We start from the raw sequence: 19,992 nt of genomic DNA on the forward strand, positions 1-19,992 counted from the left end.
ATATTAATTTTTAACATATAGATGAATAATTTATAAGCTGGGTAAATAAATTAGTAATTGGCCATAAACCTCCTTCTATTTATGGCACATATGATCAATGATGGATTAATTTTGTTTATCTCCTAATGCAATGTACTTTATGTTAAAAAATTTAATTTCAACTTTAAAACTTTTTATGATATTTTTATAATCTTAAATACAAAGTTTATTATGTAGATATACTACAATGTAGGCCTAGCCACAAGACAGTTTAGGGCTAAAACCGGATGGTCAAAATGGACAAAACCGATCAAAATGAAACCATGCTCGAATTAGACTAAAACCAAAGAGGGAGCCATTCAGGAATGGTTTTCTTTTAGCTGGAATCAGGAATCTAAGTTGTAAAAAAAATAATTCATTTTAATTAATTTTTTATTTTTTTATAAAATTATTATAACCGATTGAAACCAGAATCATAAACTGACAGATATATATATTATTATAGTTATGATATTTATATTTAGGATATAAACTAATATCAATTAGAATATTTAATATATATGTTCCATTACTTATTTAGTTTATCTTAGAAATTATAATAATTAAATGAGAATAGACTAATATAATATTATCCTTGATAATATAAGGTATAGTAAATTTAACCATCAAATATGAATATGAAATTAATTTACAAATAAAATATATAGTTTATTAATAAAATATTTAATTCAACCGTATAAAGCGTAAAATTTTAAATGAATTAGTTTATTTAATATATATTTAGAACAGGCTGAATAAGAAGATTTTAAATTAAAATAAATTATCTAGTAAAATTTATTATATATTTATTTATACCTGAGTTATGCTTATTGCCATGTGTTAGTTTCTCAAAATTAAATTATTTTTCTATGCATTGCAGGACTATTATTAAATTTATAGATATAATTTAATAAAAAAATTAATATTTAATATTAATTTATAATATTTTAAAAAATAATAGCAAACTAACTATTTTTATATGTTCTCAATTTTTTCTAAAATTCTAAGATTTTATTAATGCAATAATATAAAAATTATTTTAAAATATTTATTAATAAATTTTGATATTATAAAAATTAACATTATCAATATAATTGATATTAGTATTTTTATAATTAGAAATTATTAAAAATTAAAAAATAATTTATTAGTGAATATAATTTCTAAAAAAATTAATTTCTATAACTAAAATTATTAAAAAATTAATTTATTAGTTAATATAATATTAAAATATAATTAATACACTTTCTTAAAATAATTACTATTTAATTAAAAAACTAATTATTATCTAATAGAAAAAATATTTAGTATTAAATATTATTTTTTAGAATTAAAATCAATGTTTAATTAGAAACGTAATTTATTAATTAATAAATTAATAGAAAAAACTATAAAATTACACATAAATTTAAATATTATATGTTAAAATAAATAAATGTATCAAAATAAAAATTTTATTTGTTAAAAGTTAAACACATATAAAAAAAATCTAGATTTTAAAAATTAATATATTTATATTATATATATAGATTTCTCATTCAGAACTCGTTTATTAACCCATAATTGAGAGTTGAGGGATAGGGAATGGAGATCCACACGTACAAACAGAGATTCAGAACAGATATCCAAATCTAATTTATTTTTGTCAAGAAAAATTGTGGCACCTGTGAAGCCATAACACATTTATTTGAAAATAAACGCCAACCGTTATTGTCCAAGGATTTGATTTGATTTAGACCCGAAAAACGAGAGGCTGTTCCTTTGCCTCTTATAAGTTTTTCTTCCTTACAGGAGCACAAAACATACACATACATTGCTCAATTTTGGTCCAAAGACACCAGTGGTCTCAACTCTTTCAAAACCATAAGAAACACAAGACAAAAATCAGTCTTATGTGGTCTTATCGGATCCACTCAATACATAACTCATACTTGTGTTGTCTGTACAAAAAGAAACTTCCAAACTGAAACACCCATTTGACATCTTGTATTCTTTTTATTTTTTCAAGCTTTTTTGATAATAAACCCACTATCTCGCTTTTTTCTTGTTTCACTCCAGTTAATTTGTCTCATGGAAAATTGAATTGGATTTGCTATCTGGGTATTTGATTGGAGAGTGAAATTTTGATACTTCATCTTTGTTAGATTTGTTTCTGGTTCTTGTTAGAGAAATGATGTCAATGACATGTCAGAGTCTTGATTTTGGGAGGACTGTACTTGATTTGGCAGCTTGTGGGTGCTCTTCCAATGCTTCAATAGATAGGTACTCAGTGAGGAATTATGCAAAGCCGGTTTTCAGGAGTTGTAATAGAGACTATGCTGCTAGAAGATTGCTTTGTTGCCGGCGAGACTCTGCTAGATGTAGATTATCCTCTACAAAGACCCCTGAGACTGTGCTTAATGGTACTTCTTTAAATTTGCTAAAGATGATGCTCTCTTTTGATACTTACAGTATTTGCTTATTAGAATGTTCAGCAGTAATAGCCTTGTTTTATCCAGTTTATTTCTTTATTTTCCTTCTTGGTGCTACTTTTTTAGGCTATAGCGTGACTTCATTTGGATTTGGTTCATTGTAACTTTTAGCTATCAGTAGCTTGTAGCAATGGCAATGGTTTTGGTTTCTGTAGCACAGTTTAAGAAGTGCCTTTTAACTAACAATAGTAACTTGCTTGCGTGCAATTAAGTGCTTCATTTTGTGTACTTGACTTTTGTGCCTGCCACAACTTCAATAACTCAGCACTGAAACAATAGATCATCTTCTTTTTTTTTTCTTTTATTTGTGGATTCAACGTAGGAGTTGCTAAAGGTCCTGCAACATTGTTGGATTTGAAGGAGTCAAAAGGCCCAATTTCAGTGAAAAACTTGTTTGAAGGGGTTGCTGGTGATCTCCAGACTCTTAACCAAAACCTCCGGTTGGTGAGTTTTCACTGGCTTTTATATACTAAAGAACAAATAAAGTGTTGTATGCCTTAGGATGATGTTATTCATGTATACTTTTCCATGCAAGGTTATTATTCTCACTTAATTTCTTGTTTATTCATGCTTCATAGTGGTACACATAATTTCAGTATCATTCATGAATTAATAGATCTTCCTTTCTTTTTCATTAAATTGTCAGATGTATTTTCTTCATGGTTGAATTCATTTGACGTTATTGTAATTCTTAGAAATTAGTATGTCTAGCAGTGGGTATCATAAGTTCGCATTTATGATGGCTAGTTCCATGAATCAGTGGCAAAGTAGGTTTGATGTGTTGTCATAAAATAAAAGTAAGAAAATGTGCTATTTCTCATTGTATTGGCGGTGATAATGGAGGCCTGATGAAATTAAGAGACAAAAGAAAGGAGGGCAGTTAATGAAACATGAGTAGTGACCAATACCATGCTAGTGATCTGGTTGTTTATTCACTAGGCTTCAGGAGTGATGATTAATGAAAGACTACATTCAATTCTTGTGTGTCTATTTGGAGAACCAAAGAAAAATCCATGTCTGCAAAAATCATAAAATTGATCTTGCTGTGCTATGGAGTTAATCCTTTTTGGCTTTTGTTGGAAACTATTTCAAATCATGATCGACTTCTATTCTAGTGTCTTACCTCAATTTTGCGGGGAACAACTTCAATTTGAGAATATCATAAAGCAATGGTGGAGGGATTTTAAATTTTGATTTCATCTTTCATCTGTTTGAAAATTACTATCTCAGGTTGAAGGCTTTGTGTTGTAGTTCCATGCTATAAGTAGCATGAGGCTTTCCAGTTATAAATATTGGCACAGAATTGCAGATTCTGTTCATTCTTGTATTCTTTATTCAGTTGGTGTGGCTGCATGTCTTGTGATGTTTTGGCGGTAAACTGAGAAAAACTGTCTTATACTACTATGTGCTTCTGTCATCATGCTCCATTTAATGGTAAAGAGTTGGAAGTAAAAGAAACAGCATTATCTTATTCATTACCAATGAAATAATGAGAAAGCTATAAACACATAGTACAAGAGGCATCATTGTCTCTCATAGTATTGTGTTAATCCCTTTTCTTTTTGCTTTTACATGAGGGCTATTGTGGTTAGCATTAAGACTTGATAGGTACCATATATTACAATTGTAAAATAATAATCAATTTAGGCATTTAAGCTTTGTTTATGTCTTCAAGCAACAAGCTATTCCTCACTATTTCAGATATTGCAGTCATGATAGTTATTCCATAGTTGGGCTATATAGACTGAACTATATTTACATATGAGCATAGCATTTGGTTTTCCTCTTATGATGTTCTGAGTGAGCACTAGTTAGGTTAGGAAGTGCACCTAGTTGGTTGTCACCTTTTGTGTATGATATGTTTTTTCATTCCCAAACTATGCTCCAATGCTACTCTCCAATTCAGTCCTTTAGTACAAGTAGACAAGATCAAATAGATTCTGGATAATTTAAGGAAAGAAGGTATGCACAGAGAATTTGAAGCTGCTTCAGTATTCTAATCTTTATCTGCTTATATATCTTTCTCAATTTGCTGGATTTCTGTTCAAAAATTCTAATATTGCTGCATAGAACACCACTTTTGGATGAATCCGAGTGGCAAATAGTGTTGCTCATGTCTATTTTAAATATCTAATCGAGAATCTGTGGTAGATTGTTGGTGCAGAAAATCCAGTTTTGATGTCTGCCGCTGAGCAGATATTTGGCGCTGGTGGGAAGAGGATGCGGCCAGCTTTAGTATTCCTAGTAGCAAGAGCCACAGCAGAAGTAATAGGATTGAAGTGAGTTTTATTTGGTGTGCTTTTCCAAGTTCTCTACATAATGCTAAATGAAATAGAAAATTCATATTGTCATCCTTCATAACAGGGAACTTACAACAAAGCATCGGCGTTTAGCAGAGATCATTGAGATGATCCATACTGCAAGCTTAATACACGATGATGTATTAGATGAAAGCAACATGCGAAGAGGTAGTACTTTGCATTTTACATGACAGTGACTCAAAAACATGGTACTACTGCAAGCTTAAACAGTGACTTAAAAATAAGCAAGCCATTTCAGAATTCCCAGAAGTATGGATGAGCTGCTAATGCTGTTATTCATAGTTGTCATCCACTACATTTTGTATCAGATGCTGAGATCTGTGCTTTGGCTTTATGCTGGCATCTTCAGCCTATAAGCAATTATTATAAGATGCTTACTGACTTTCTTTATAAAACGCTCTTAATCAGGTCAATACACAAGATTCTGTAGAATGATTTAGATTTGTGTTTCTAGCAGCTGAAAGATCACTTGTGTTTTCTATATAATGGTTTTGCCCTCTACTGATCTTTCATTTGGGAAAATTACAAAAGGGATAATAGAAGATTTGATTTTATGAAGTTGCTGAAATATATTCTATGATACTTGAAATTCAGTTTCAAATTTTCTGTTTACTTTAAGAGTTCTCAGCATGAAGCATATAGTTAGATCCTTATTAATCTCTTTCCGGAACAGCAAGAACTTGTGAAGGCATCCTTCATTTGTGGACTTGAGAATTATTTGATGTCCTTTTCCCTATGTTTTGACGGCAATGCTTTTATCAGGTTTTAATGTATTATATGAAAGATCTAATGAGCCATAATAATTTGGATATTAAAAGATACAACAGTGAAAACTGAAAAGATACATCACTGTAGGAAACATGGGTTTCATTGCTTTGTAATGAAAGCTTAGCGAGTGAAACAAAAGGACTATAAATAAAGATATGTAGCTGTAGGAAATTTTAATGATTGTTTACCATGTCATAATGTGTTGTATAAATGAAATGATAATGCCTTTGACAAATGAACTGCTGAAATGCTTCTATCTCATTTCGGCTGACTCCAATTCCAAATCATATTTTCTGACATGCTTTACTTTTTCATTTGCTTCATATGGTTTTGCATTTCATCTCTTTGTTTTCCTGACTTTGATTTAACTGCTGCTGATTTGCAGGAAAGGAAACAGTTCATCAACTCTATGGTACAAGGGTGGCAATACTGGCTGGGGACTTCATGTTTGCTCAGTCCTCATGGTACCTAGCAAATCTTGAAAACATTGAAGTCATTAAGCTTATCAGCCAGGTAGTTCAGCAACTCCTCTTATATGTCTCCCAAATTTCATAACCCAGTTTTTCCTTTTAGTTATAAATGTTATGTAATTACCTTACAATTTCACAACCTGGAGTCTGAGCAACACTGACTAGGAGAATATGGTGTTATTCTCGAAACTAAAGTTCATTTACAAATTTAGTGGTCCCTTGGCAGGTTATTAAGGATTTTGCAAGTGGTGAAATAAAGCAGGCATCTAGTTTGTTTGACTGTGATGTTGAACTTGAGGAGTATTTGATCAAGAGCTATTACAAAACCGCCTCTTTAATCGCTGCTAGTACCAAAGGGGCAGCTATTTTTAGTGGGGTGGACAGGAGTGTTGCTGAACAAATGTATGAATATGGCAAGAATCTTGGTCTATCCTTCCAAGTTGTTGATGACATACTGGATTTTACACAGTCAGCCGAGCAGCTGGGAAAGCCAGCTGGCAGCGACCTGGCCAAGGGGAACCTGACTGCACCTGTTATATTTGCTCTAGAGAAAGAGACTAAACTTAGAGAAATCATCGAGTCAGAATTCTGTGAGACGGGTTCTCTTGATGAAGCTATTGAGTTGGTGAAGCAGTGCGGGGGAATTGAAAGAGCACAAGAACTAGCAAAGGAGAAAGCTGATCTTGCAATTCAGAATCTTGATTGTCTTCCTCGAGGAGCATTCCGATCAGCCCTTGAAGGAATGGTATTATACAATCTTGAACGAATTGATTAGTTATATACATATATATGTTCTTGTACAATATACCGCCCGAAAGGAAACAAATAACTGGCGAGAATTTACCCTGGCAAATACTGAAGAAGCTTTATGAGAATCCTCTACCAGTGCAGCAATTGTCCTGTGCAAACTAGGCAACTCCTGCTGAAGAGAAGCTGCTGGAGACTTTGTTGTATATTGATAAAAGTCTATGATTCAGCTCAAATATATTGTTTATTCAACTACAGGTTTGACACATTATTCCCAAAGAAAAATTGACTCTGGTTTAACTCTGATGTTGAGATTCTAAGGCCATCAATAATGTCAAGCTGCATTATATACTTTGGTTACTTTTCTTTTGATCAAACCTATTGAATACCTAAACTTTTTAAAATTGTACCTCTATGAGCCCTCAAATAAAGAAAAACTTCTATTAGATCCCTAAACTTTTTAAAATTAATTTTTCATTTTCATTGGGTAAAAAAAATTAATTTGCTTCATCAAAAATAATATTTCAAAATAGTAAAGCATCAACACATATACAATATGATTTAATCTGTCTATTGTGATTATAATGGATATGAGAATGCTCTTTGTCTCTCGGTCCATAATAGTTTAAAAGGATTTAAATGCTTTTTCTCATTCGTAAAAGTGCATTACAATTTATATTAAATGCTCTTGTGAGAGAAAGATAAATACAATCCACTTTCTAATATGTAATATTTAATAAATTAATAATTCAATTAATTAATAAATTTTTGAAAAACCATTTGTTCTTATTGAATAATTAATAATTCTATTATAATACTCAATAAAATTTGAAAAAACTCTTTGTAATTATTAATTATTAGAGACTAAATAAAAAAAATGTTAACTATCTTTATATCACTTTTCTTATATTGCTTGAACTACGTTTCATAAATTTTATATAATTTAATTATAAGTCTAAAGTTTATATTTTTAATTAAAATAAAAGTTAATTTAGAATTTTAACTCAATAAATTTTTAAAATTTATTGCAATTAAAATAAATTCTAGCACGGATGATAAAATTTATAAATGAATTGCATAGTGGCAAATTTAAATAAGATTAAAATAATTTTTTCAAATTTATCATTTTTATTTATTTTCTCTTTCATCTTTTTAATCATTTATTCAAATTCATTTGAAACATAATATTAATTTCATTTGAAGTACTATTTAGCACATAAAATATATGAATTCATTTTGCAAATGAATTATAAATTTCTCAATGAATTTTACATTAAAATAGTGCTAATATTTGTGTTTATACCATATCTTTTCAGCCCAATTGAGGCTTAGAAATTAACAAAGTCTAGTCCAAAAGAATAAATAAATCCAGCTCATGGTTGATTAAGGAATTTAATTAAAATAATTATTTTAATTAAATTCACGTGGATAGTTATTCAGATAGGTAAGAAAAGAGAAATTTAAATAAAAAGTTATTTGAAACTCCGTTCATAGTAGTTACTTAGAATTTGGCATGTGGTACTCGTGTTGAGAAGGATAAGGACATGCGTTTATTCACTTCAAGTGGTTGATTTATCCTTTGCAAATATACTATTTGATGGTTACAAAAATACAAAACAAAAAGAGGAGGAAGGCCACAACCAAGACAGTCAACAACACAACCAAATTTCAAGAAAAATAAATTCTTTGTATTTTCTTTATGTAGTCAAGCTTTCTTTGTACTTTTGAAACTCTCAAGCAATATTATTCCAACAATTTACATTTATAATTTATAATAATTTCATAGCTATTAAGTAGAACATTAAATAAATTATGGCTAAAGGAGTTTAAAATTCACAATCGCTCTTGAAAAGAAGTCAGAAGCGCAGTCAATCACATGGTTCATATACCACATACACGTGGCACCCTCGCAAATGTAATTCAGTAGCCAACATAATTTGACACGCCCAGTGGGACACTGTTCAACAATGGCCCCAAGAACAAGAAGTGATTTTGAAAAAGAACCAATGGAGTCTTAAGACGCCAAAGTTGCTATTGATGAAGCAAAACATGAAATCTCTTTTCTGTAGGAGTAGTTGGAGAGGAATATGATGTCTCGGTGCACATTTCAACACTTGATGCGTTACTACCTACTGGAAGAGTCATTGGTGGACCACCTATTGCCGATGTACTTTAAGGTCTAGGTATTAATGTGTGTGATAGTTTTGATAATCTATTAGCTCCAAGAAGCTAAAAATCTGAATTTTGATGATAACAAAAATACTGCAAATACAGATGACTAACAGTATTGGGTGGAATGGATCAAATTACTAGTAATTTAGAAGAGCCACATTACATAGCTATTTGAGTTAAGAGAGTTTCCAGATTACTTTAAAAAGAAATCAAATGGTCGAAGTAATCTCCATTAAGGAATGTATGTATTTTAGATATCTTATTAAGTGGATCAAGTTGCTTTTTAAACTAAAAAAAATTTTGCACGCTATAAACTCTCAAATCTTCTTTTGATTTTAAATTATGAAAAAATATATCTTGATTTCCTTAAAGTGATTAGGATTGCATAGAACTTTATTTTAAAATCACCAGTTTAAGATATCTACTATGAGTTAAATATTTGTTCGATAATTTTAAGGTATCTACATGGTTTCTAAACTAACACATTAGCTTTCACACACTTACATTCTTCCCACATATGTCCAAACAGCTAGTTCAGATTGGGTGAAGTAAAAGCAATATAAAGCTGTCAATTTTAGTTGTCTGTCATAATGGCAAACTTTTCTTATAACTTTTTACGGTATGCTGATAGACGGGTACAAAAGCTACCACATGTCTAAATCAGCAGTTGTAAAAAGGTTTTAAGGAAAAGTTAAAATGATTTATTTAAATTTATTTAACCCTTGTTTATAACAGTTAGTTTATTTATTGCTCTATAATATAAGTCTTACTTACCAAAATCAAGGAAAGAATTGCATTGAAACTCCAAAAATTCTCAAGAGCCAAAAGTTGCATATCACTCTTCATCTACTTCTTTCATTCTTGAGTATTTTCATTTATTGCTTTCCAATTTCCTTATATTTATCTACATTTGATCCATATAGGAATTTTGCGTATTTTTATATTACACTTTGAAGAAAAATTTTCTTGTTAAGTGTCACGACCCCACCCGTGGGCCCGTGACCGGCACTAGGGAATGGGTAGGCTTAAGGCCACCGAAACCCATAGTAAGCCTGACACTCACTGATTTAAACAAATCTCATCTCAAATTAATATTATTAAAACCACAAATTATCTTAATAGTTACACTTTACAAAATTACTTCGGTCTACCAGAAAAAAAAAAACTAGGCGAGACCCGAAGCTCAAAAAATTTACAACTGATACATTTACTATTACTACTGCGGAGAATCTAAGATTTACCAATTTACATACCAAATCAAATACATCACCCGATGATGAAGGAGTTCTTGAATAAGAGTCATGAGAGAACTAACGATCACGAATCCGAAAAATAAGAAAATGAGATCGGTCTAGAGTGAGTTAAAATCAAATAATCCGGGGACTATTGCATTCTTCTCAGAAAACATAGATTATTCAAATTAGTATATCAAACCATGCTCGTAAATACAAATCATACTATAATCATACCCTATTACTTTCTTCACATAAAATATTAATCATTCGAATCAATATATCAACCATGCACGTAAATACAATCCATATTATAATCATACCATATTAAATAAATAAATGAATAAATAAAAATATATTTTTACTTTTACGGGACGAGTGGCTCAGTAGAACCTTAACCCCAAATTCTAAATGCATTTTGGCTCTCTTAATCCAATAAGATCGAGCCAGAGAGCAATGCTCGACCATGGACCTTACCTCCAGTCTGATCACTTGAATTCCAAATAAGCCGGCGCCCAGAGAGCAATGCTCCACCAGGGACCTTACCTCCGGCAATTTACTCAAATCAGCCCAGAGAGCCATGCTCGACCAGGGCAAACCCATAAATATCTTATTACATGTCCATGATCATTACCGGTGCGCACGCGGTCCTGATGTAACCCATCAGGCGGCATGTTCTACAAGCCACGTTTCCTAAATCGCAATCACGACATTTAATAAATATTATTATCTAAAGAAGTCATTCAACTATATCAAAATAACGATTAACAATTTTAAAGTAAGACATCATGCAACTCATGTGGAAAACTGATAATATTTGATATTATTATAACATTACTAATAATAATATTTATATTATCTTCAATAATTAATAATCCAAGAAATTAATTACGTTGAGATATTAGTAACCATGTTAAACATAAACTTCCAAAATAGCATATTAAAATCAGACTTAGCAATAGTGCAATGATTAAATGACTTTAACTCACAGGTTTGGCGACCTCCTAGCTCTGCTCCGGTGCCTCGGTAGGAGCGAGCCGAACGAACTGACAATCTAGTCACGGAAAACAATTTATCAATACGCTGAGACAATCCATCATTAATCCTAGGTCTAGACTCCTAGGACTGACTGTCTAAGAATCTCGACTCGGAAGAATTCTACCGAAAATCCGGCAGAACCTCCCCTACAACACTAACATTACCCCCCGTAAAAACGGGTCCAGGACCTGCCAGAAGAACACTTCAAATACTTAACGATTCAAACAATAGGAGTCGGGTCCCCAAACTTCACTATTTCCGACCTCGCCACACAAAGACAAAATACGACTATGGCAGCTAACCGATGACAAATATTTATGACTCACAAATATCATCAAATACTCAATATAATCCAATAGACACAATAAACCAAGAATTTCTAAAATTAACGGGCCAAAGAAAATTACCGAGACGCTCGGAGTCCGATCGACGCTGAAGACGATCCCCGCCCGATTTTCTGATCCGACACCCGACCATCCGGAGAGATTTCGCGAACGATCACGGTAGTCGATTTGCAAATGAAGCCCGATCGCCACGGTGCCATCGCGAAGCTTAAGATGAGGAGAGTCGGGATACGTCATCCGATCGTCCATCCTCCGGCCGGAGCTCCCCGGAAAAGCCCAAAAACGGCTGCCTCCACTTGAACTCTCTCCTCCGGCCACCAAAGCCGACGCTACCGCCAAAAGGAAGCTCTCTCCAAGGGGAGCCGATCGCCACCGGCGGCCAGCCGAACACGCCGAATCCGCCGCCACGGAGCCGCCCGCTCGCCAACAAGACGCCACTTCCCACGCCCGACGGCCGCCACCACGCCCTCACTCTCTTCCCTCTCTCTCTCTCTCTCCTCCTTTCTTCTTCCCCGATTTCTTTCCTTTCAATATCGACATTTGACCCCTGAACTTTTCCTTATTGCAATTTGGTCCCTCAACTTTTTTAATTACTTACAATTTCATCCTGCATAATTCCAATTTGACCCCCAAACTTCTTTTTAGCCTTTCAATTAAGCCCTTAACTATTTAATTTGGGCCAAATCCGAATTATTGAAAATACACAATTACAAAAATACCCCTGACCGACATATTTATTTACGAAAATACCAAACTCACAAATTTCCATTAGAACCCCATAAAAATAACATTATACTTTTAATCCTTATTCCAAAATAATCCTCCAATTAAATCCTACACACAATTAAATTAAATAATCAATTTCCAACTCAAAATTTAATACTACTAATCAATTATAATACCAATTTTCTCAAAATTCTTTTATAAAAACATCCCTTACAATTTCTATCATAATTTTCCAATATATAATTTTATTTATATAAATATGCATTTGGGAAAATTTGAATAACCAAAATATAATCATTTCTCAAATAGTTTACTTGAATAAAAATAAAGCTAAAATTAACTTAAATAAAAACTCACTATTAAATATATATTAAAAAAAAATTCCGGGTGTTACATTAAGGTTGTTAAGAACGTAGTGGTAAAACTTATAATTTGTAGGGTGACACAACCTCCCTGGTCAAAGTCTGTGAGAGGTCCATTGAAGTAAGTGAAAGGTTGACAGAAGCCTAATAATTCTGTAGGATATTAGAGAGGGGATATCTCGAGCTATATCAGGTGTCTTAGTGTTAGATATTGTAAGGCTTGATCTCTAGCCATTAATAGAGTCAAAACAGTGGGGATAATCTTGAGATGTGATTCTTAAGGACTGAATGTAGGTCTTTCTATTGAACCAGGATAAATACTTATATTAAATTATACTTGAATTCATAAAATATCTATCTCCATAAAATTTTATTGTTTTTAAACTCAATAAATATTGACTCAGACATCTAACTATCCATTAAGTAAATGCATCACAATATTTGCATCTCATCTCTCTCACTTATTCAAAGTACAAGGGACACAAACTACTATAGTTGAATTTTAAATTGAAGTAGTTGGCTTACTGATGTAGGTATCTAGAAAACAGCTTATCAAGTGTAGTTAGATATTTGTGTAGTGAGCATCAAGCTCACAGTTATTCTCTGGCTAAACATCACTTTACATGTAACAGAATATTTGGTTTTAACTTCCAGCCATAAATTTTGAAGAGTCTAATTCACCCCCCCTCTTGGACATCTAATCCACACTTTCATAATCCTTCATTAGAATTTTTTAATACGTTCTAAAGAAATCTAGAATATGCAGCCTAATATTTCTATAGAAAAACTAAGTGAAAAGTAACTAATAGTCGTCTTACTAGTCTTAGAAGTGATAATTTAAATATTAATACCAGGGAGAAACAAACCTAGGAGGAACTCGGAGGTAATCTTTTGCTAACAATGATAAAACTCATAGGAAGAAGTGGAGGTTACTAGTGTAGTTGAACCTCAAGCCTACTAGGTTGAGGAAAGATATGTGCCTTTATATAAACAAGAGGATGTTAGGGTGGCGACTGCAAATGGTCATAACACTAGCAAGCCATATTTGCCTTATCAGATTTATGTGAATGTTAACCAACCTACTACTGTGTATAATGTGGAAAGAGGCTTGGGGGCAATCCGCCAATAGTTAATCAATGTAGGGACCCATTGAACCAACACCAAAGGTAACTACCAATAAATATAGAGGTTGTAAGAGATATAGTATTCTATGGTCTTGGCCTGAGGCATAGACAGATAGGCCAACCAAAGTTTCGTAAATCTTATCCTATTATTATTGATGTTGATAGTCCTTTTGTTAGAGAATATAGAGTTCTTGATTTCATCCTTTTCTTTGGTGGGCATTCCGCTGTATAGCACATTACTAAATTTACTATTTAATATGATGAATTGACTAATTTAGAAATTTATTTTTAATTTAAATTGAGGTTTTTTCCTAATCATTTAACATGATCAATATTTGCTTGGTATGCTATTTTGGCAAGAAAGTCCATATGCACATGGCAGGAGATAAAGAGGCAAATTCATACCAAATTCTTCAAGGTTGGGTTAAAAAAGATTAATGGTAAATACCTGGAGAAATATTATCCCACCATATAAAAAAATAATTGAGAAACAAGAAATGGAAGTTTAAGGCTAATGAAGTGGTCACTTGTAGTTGGTAGAATTTATGTGTTTTATTTATTTATATGTTTTTATTTTATATGTGTTTGTTAGGATATTAATTTATTTTATGTGAAGCCAAATATATGACTAGTACTATATATTCCTTTTATTTTAAAAAGAAAGTTTGGTTTTCATAAAAGTAAGTCTCATGGCCACTTTTGAATCTTGGATAATCTGTGTTATTTATTTTTAATTTTTGGCAAATATTATCTAGCCAAAAGCATAAATCTTCAACGTAAAATATATGAGTGTAAAATAGAAACATGGATGCATGAGTTATGATACAGCTGTGGTGCATCAATATGATATAATAAAGTGGTATAGCCACATCTCATTTAATCATTCAAAGTCAATCATATCAAATCTAAACACATAGAAAGAATGATAATATTATAAAGTCAAAGTAATAGCCAAATATAATACGTTAAAGCCACATCACATCTAAAGTAAAATTGGTGCCCAGTGAAAGTGCTTTTATAGGTGAAGTCACAATAAAAATAACCATAAAATATAATTAGAGGACTTGATCAAAAGATACATGTACATTAGCTATATCAGTGGCAAGTTGGCTGGGGAGAGAGGAATTGGAAGTTCTTACAGATTCCATGATAACATCTTCATCCAAATAAAGCAAGTTAAAAGGTGCACATATTCATTCCTATATTTTATAAACTTTATGGTCTTTGAATATACCAACAAATAAAAAAATAAGATTAATAGATCAAGGATAAAATGTTCAAATGGCAAAATAAGTCCATTGACATTTTATTTCAATTTAGCATAATTAATACGTGCATATAAATTTATGAAATCATGCATAAAAATATATTTACATGTATTTTTATTAATTGGAATAGGCCTTTAACATATGGAGCCATAACACAATGGTTTTAGATTGAGGTTGTAATTTTTGAGGCAAACATATTCTTAAAATTACTTCCAATTTAAGGCTCTAGAAAATTTTGAGGCTCATAAGCCTCAAAATCATCAAAATTTGAGCTTCAAAGCCTCAAGTTCATCAAAATCTAAGGCTTCAGCGCCTCAAATTCATCAAAATTTAGGCCCTAAACTTATCACAAAATTCAGGCTCCCACCTAGCAAGATTTTAAAGCTAATACATTTCATCTTTTTAGGGGCTTAAACTCACTTCATAAGTTACCAATACATATGATTCAAGCGTTTGCAATCTCAATGACATAGTAGTGTCGAAAATTCTAAGATTAACAAAAGCCAATTTGTTATTGCTCCATAAAAAAGACTTATGCGTACAGTACAACAAATCCATAAAATATAAAGTAAAAGTAATATGAGGAGTTAAATGGATACTTTTGTTCTTTCTTCTTCTTTGATAAACAATTTCGATTTTGATTTATCAACAAAAGGGGGAGGAAATTTGTTAAAAGCCTCCTAAAAATATTTTTAATATTTTTGAATAATGGATGTTAAGCTGAAAAGGAAAAAACTTGGTGGCCATTTATTTTGGTATTGTCATAGCCATATGGGTCTCGGTTGTTGATGGTTGATAAATGGATGTTGAAACAAGGTTATATGATGGTAGTTATGGGTGTAAAATTTATTATGGCCAGTTAAGAAGCCAAGAAATGGTTGTTGTTTAAGGAGCTGTTAGTGAGAGTTGTGTTGTTGTTGGTGCACACGAGGCAGGCGAAGAGAAGTTGTTGCCCGACGTTGTTGCTGGTAGTGTGGTTGTCCCTCTTTGTGACGCCATGAGTGATGAAGAAAAAGAGATGGATATTGTTAATTTTTGCAGCTGGAGTTTTTAAAAGAGGTAATGGGTATTATTTTATTATGACCAAAAAAGAGAGAATAGCAAAATTCGTGGATTTTTAGAAGGAGATATATAAGCAAATTTGGGCATAGAGCTTATATTTATTGCATGTATATAGACCTTTGACTTGTGAGCCAGACTATACACATGCAAGGGGAGGCATTTGTTTACACCATATTTTTCAGTCCAATAAATAAATAATTGAGGCGCATATGTTAAAAAAGCTTAGTCCAAAAAAATTAAGTCCAGCCGTGGTTAAGTTATTGATTAAGGGATTTAATAAAAATAATTATTTTAATTGAATTCACATGGGTGGTTATTTAGATAAGTGGAGCAAGAAAAGGAAAATTCAAATAAGAAGTTATTTGAAGCTCCCTACATAGCAGTTACTTAGAATTTGGCCCGTGGTGCTCGTGCTGACAAGGACAAGAACATCCAGTTATTCACTTTAAACGGTTGATTTATCCTTTTGCAATTATGCTATGTGGTGGTTACAGAAATGCAAAACAAAGAGTGGAGGAAGGACACAACCAAGACAATTAACAACACAGCTAAAAATCAGACAAATTCAAGAAAAGTAAGTTCTCTGTATTTTCTTTATGCAATCAAGCTTTCTTTGTACTTTTGAAACTCTTAAGCAGTATTATTCCAATAATTTACATTTACAATTTATAGTAATTTCATAGCCATTAAGTAGAATATCAAATAACTTGTGGCTTGTTGTAGTATACAGAGATGAGAGAAAGACTTTATGTGTATTGATTCATAAAATGTACAAGTATTTATACAAAATTACAAGATATAAGCTAGGAAACACTATAATCTAATTCCTAAAAATCAGCTCTATAATCAAGCTCTAATTATTTCTTTACTAATCAACATTATAGCTGTAACACTCCCCCTCAAGCTAGAGCATAGATATTGATCATACCCAGCTTGTTATAAAGATATTCTACCCGAGTCTCAGTAAGAGCCTTCAGAAGATATCTATAAGTTATTCTCCAGTTCTCACATAACCTGTAGAGATCAAACCTAACTGAATTTTTTCATGAATGAAATGACAATCAATTTTAATATGCTTAGTTTGTTCATAAAAATAGGATTCGAAACAATATGAAGGGCAGCTTGATTATCACACTACAATTTGACTAGAACTGAAGTTTTGAGTCCTACTTTAGTCATGAGTTAGTATATCCATATAATGTCATATGCAGACTTTGCCATAGCACGATATTCTAATTCCACACTAGAACGAGAAACAACATTTTACTTCTTGCTTTTCCATGAAACTAGGTTACCACCCACAAAAATACAAAAGCCAGTGGTAGGCCTTCTATCTTCTTTAGATCCTGCCCAATCAGCATCTTAAAAACACTTAGTCTTGGTATGGCCATATTTTCCATACAATATGTCTCGCCCTGGTGCAGCCTTCAAATAACATAGAATTTGTTCCACTGCTCTCCAGTGATTAACTTTGGGAGAAAAGATATACTAACTTACCACACCAACCGAATATGTGATATTAGGAAAAGTCACAGTTTGTTTATATCTCTCTAGATCTTCAAACAACTTTCTTTTTTCTGAAAGTTTCATATTAAGAGCCATTGGACTATTGCATAGCATAGCCTCCAATTTTCTTGTTTCAAATAACAGATCTAGTACATACTTTCTTTAGCACAATAGGATTCCTTTCTCACTTCTTGCCACCTCAATATCTAAGAAGTATATTAATAAATCCAAATCTTTTGTGTGAAACTGAGTATGAAAGAAGGACTTAAGAGAAGAGATTCATGTAAGGTCGCTTCCAATAATGACAATATCATCTACATAAACCACCAAATATACGATGCCCTTAGCAGACTGTTTATAAAAGATAGAATGATCAGACTTACACTTCAACGTACCAAAGCTCTGAACTGCTTGATTGAATCTCCCAACCAAGCTTGAGGACTTTGTTTTAGGCCATACAAAGATTTATGAAGTTGTCATACCTTCCCAAACTCCTCCTGAGCAACAAACCCAGGTGGTTGCTCCATGTAAACCTCATTTTAAAGGTCATCATGTAGGAATGCATTCTTAATATCCAACTGGTGAAGGGGCCAATCATGAATAGCTACCATAGAAATAAACAGTTTGACAGAAGTAAGTTTGGCAATAGAAGAGAAAGTATCAGAATAATCTACACCATCTGTCTGGGTATACTCTTACTAATAAGATGGGCTTTCAGCCGAGTAACAAATCCATCAGGATTAACTTTCACCGTGAAAACCCACTTACAAGCATTAACCTTTTTACCTGTAGGTAGGTCTGCCAAGTTCTAAGTACCATTAGTAACTAAAGCAGTCATGTCTTCCACTATAGAAGTACACTAACCATGATGGGTTAAAGCCTCTTAAAAATAATGTTAAGGATGAAAACAAAATCAAGTAAAGCAATAAAAGAACCGGATGATGATGGTAAGTGATTATAAGACACACACAAAGAAATAGGATAAATACATATATGTTTACCTTTGTGAAGGGCAATAAGAAGATCAAGGTCATAAATAAGACTAGGATTGGAGATGGATCTGATGACAAAGATGCCAGTGGAGGACATGAATCTGGAGAAACATGAGAGGATTCAGGATGTAGAGCATGATGAGTGTAAATCCGTGTGATAGGAGGCCGAATTTGAGGAGGATCATAGAATGTAACTCTATAGATAAGCAGATTATCCTCTTTTAAAGAAATAGACTCAAAGGTTTGAAGAAATGGTGTTTGTTCTTGGAAGGTGACATCGATTGACACCAAGTGCTTGTTAAGACTTGGACAATAACACCTATCATTTTTTAACACGAGAATACCTAAGGAAGATACATTTTAAGGATTTTGGGTCGAGTTTGGTAATCTGAGGACGAACATCACAGATAAAACATATACAACAAAAAATTCTAAGCTCAACTAGAAATAATGATTTATTAGAAAAAATTATGGGGAAAGGAATCTCACCAGAAAGGATAGTGGAAGGCATGCAGTTAATCAAGAAACATGCTGTGGATACCGCATCTACCCAAAAGGTTTTAGGGGCTTTTATTTGGAATAATAAGGCTCTAGCAGTTTTAAGGTATCTATTCTTTCTTTCAACCACCCCATTTTGAGATAGTTTGTCAACAAAGAAGTTTGATGAAGTATTTTATTTTGCAGCATATATTTTTGGCAAGATTCAAAGAGAGATATTCCTTTGCATTGTCACTCCTCAAGATTTGAACAGACAGGTTAAATTGAGTTTTAAATTCAGTACAAAAAGCAGAAAAATGAGAAAATAATTCAGAATGATTTTTCATCAGAAATAACCATGTCATTCGAGAAAAATCATCAACAAAGATAACAAAGTATCTAAATCTAGTTTTTGACACAAGAGGACAAGTACCCCCAATATTTGAATGTACTAACTCAAAAGGAGCTGTAGCTCGTTTATTGACTCTAGGACTGAGACTAACACGATGATGTTTAGTAAACTGACAATATTCATAATCCAAACAAAGTAAACTACAAAATTCTAGGGAGAGTTTCTTTAAGAGAGGTAGAAGAGGACGACTCAACAGACAATGTGCCTTAAAAGGAGTAACAACTCCATAACAAACTACTGGTTTTGGAATAGTGGTGTCAAGAATGTAAAGCCCTCCAGATTCATAATGCCCTTTACCAATAATCCTCTTAGTCATAAGATCCTGAAAAATACAATAATTGAGAAAAAAATGAGACCAACAGTTAAGGCTTCAAGTGAGTTTACTAACATAATTAAGTTGAACGATAAATTAAGTAAACTTAAAACAACGTGTAAAGGAAGTGACGGTGTAGGAATAACTATGCCATAACTAAGAATACGGG

At 32.4% G+C, this 19,992-nt stretch overlaps 1 protein-coding gene across 2 annotated transcripts; it reads left to right on the forward strand.

The window, feature by feature from the left end:
- Nucleotides 1-1,723: 1,723 nt before the first annotated feature.
- On the forward strand, nucleotides 1,724-7,155 carry LOC8258714 (solanesyl diphosphate synthase 1, chloroplastic). 2 transcript variants are annotated; one of them, XM_002528442.4, is made up of 6 exons: nucleotides 1,739-2,420; nucleotides 2,812-2,933; nucleotides 4,641-4,768; nucleotides 4,854-4,957; nucleotides 5,964-6,091; nucleotides 6,275-7,155. In XM_002528442.4, exons 1-6 carry the CDS (start codon nucleotides 2,189-2,191, stop codon nucleotides 6,821-6,823), a joined length of 1,263 nt encoding a protein of 420 aa, XP_002528488.2. In that variant the 5' UTR covers nucleotides 1,739-2,188; the 3' UTR covers nucleotides 6,824-7,155. The 2 variants fall into 2 exon arrangements, with proteins under 2 accessions (XP_048235398.1, XP_002528488.2); XM_048379441.1 differs by lacking the exon at nucleotides 2,812-2,933 and having other exon boundaries at nucleotides 1,724-2,420.
- Nucleotides 7,156-19,992: the final 12,837 nt, after the last annotated feature.

Source organism: Ricinus communis, chromosome 9 (genome assembly GCF_019578655.1).
Source record: "Ricinus communis isolate WT05 ecotype wild-type chromosome 9, ASM1957865v1, whole genome shotgun sequence".
NCBI classification, from domain to species: Eukaryota; Viridiplantae; Streptophyta; class Magnoliopsida; order Malpighiales; family Euphorbiaceae; genus Ricinus; species Ricinus communis.

What these genes read in the sequence shown, in the direction of transcription:
- LOC8258714 (XM_002528442.4), top strand. Translation starts at nt 2,189, where the DNA reads ATGATGTCAATGACATGTCAGAGTCTTGATTTTGGGAGGACTGTACTT. An exon ending in TTAACCAAAACCTCCGGTTG is followed by an intron (nt 2,934 to 4,640) that starts GTGAGTTTTCAC and finishes AATCTGTGGTAG; the next exon opens with ATTGTTGGTGCAGAAAATCC. An exon ending in GCAGAAGTAATAGGATTGAA is followed by an intron (nt 4,769 to 4,853) that starts GTGAGTTTTATT and finishes CCTTCATAACAG; the next exon opens with GGAACTTACAACAAAGCATC.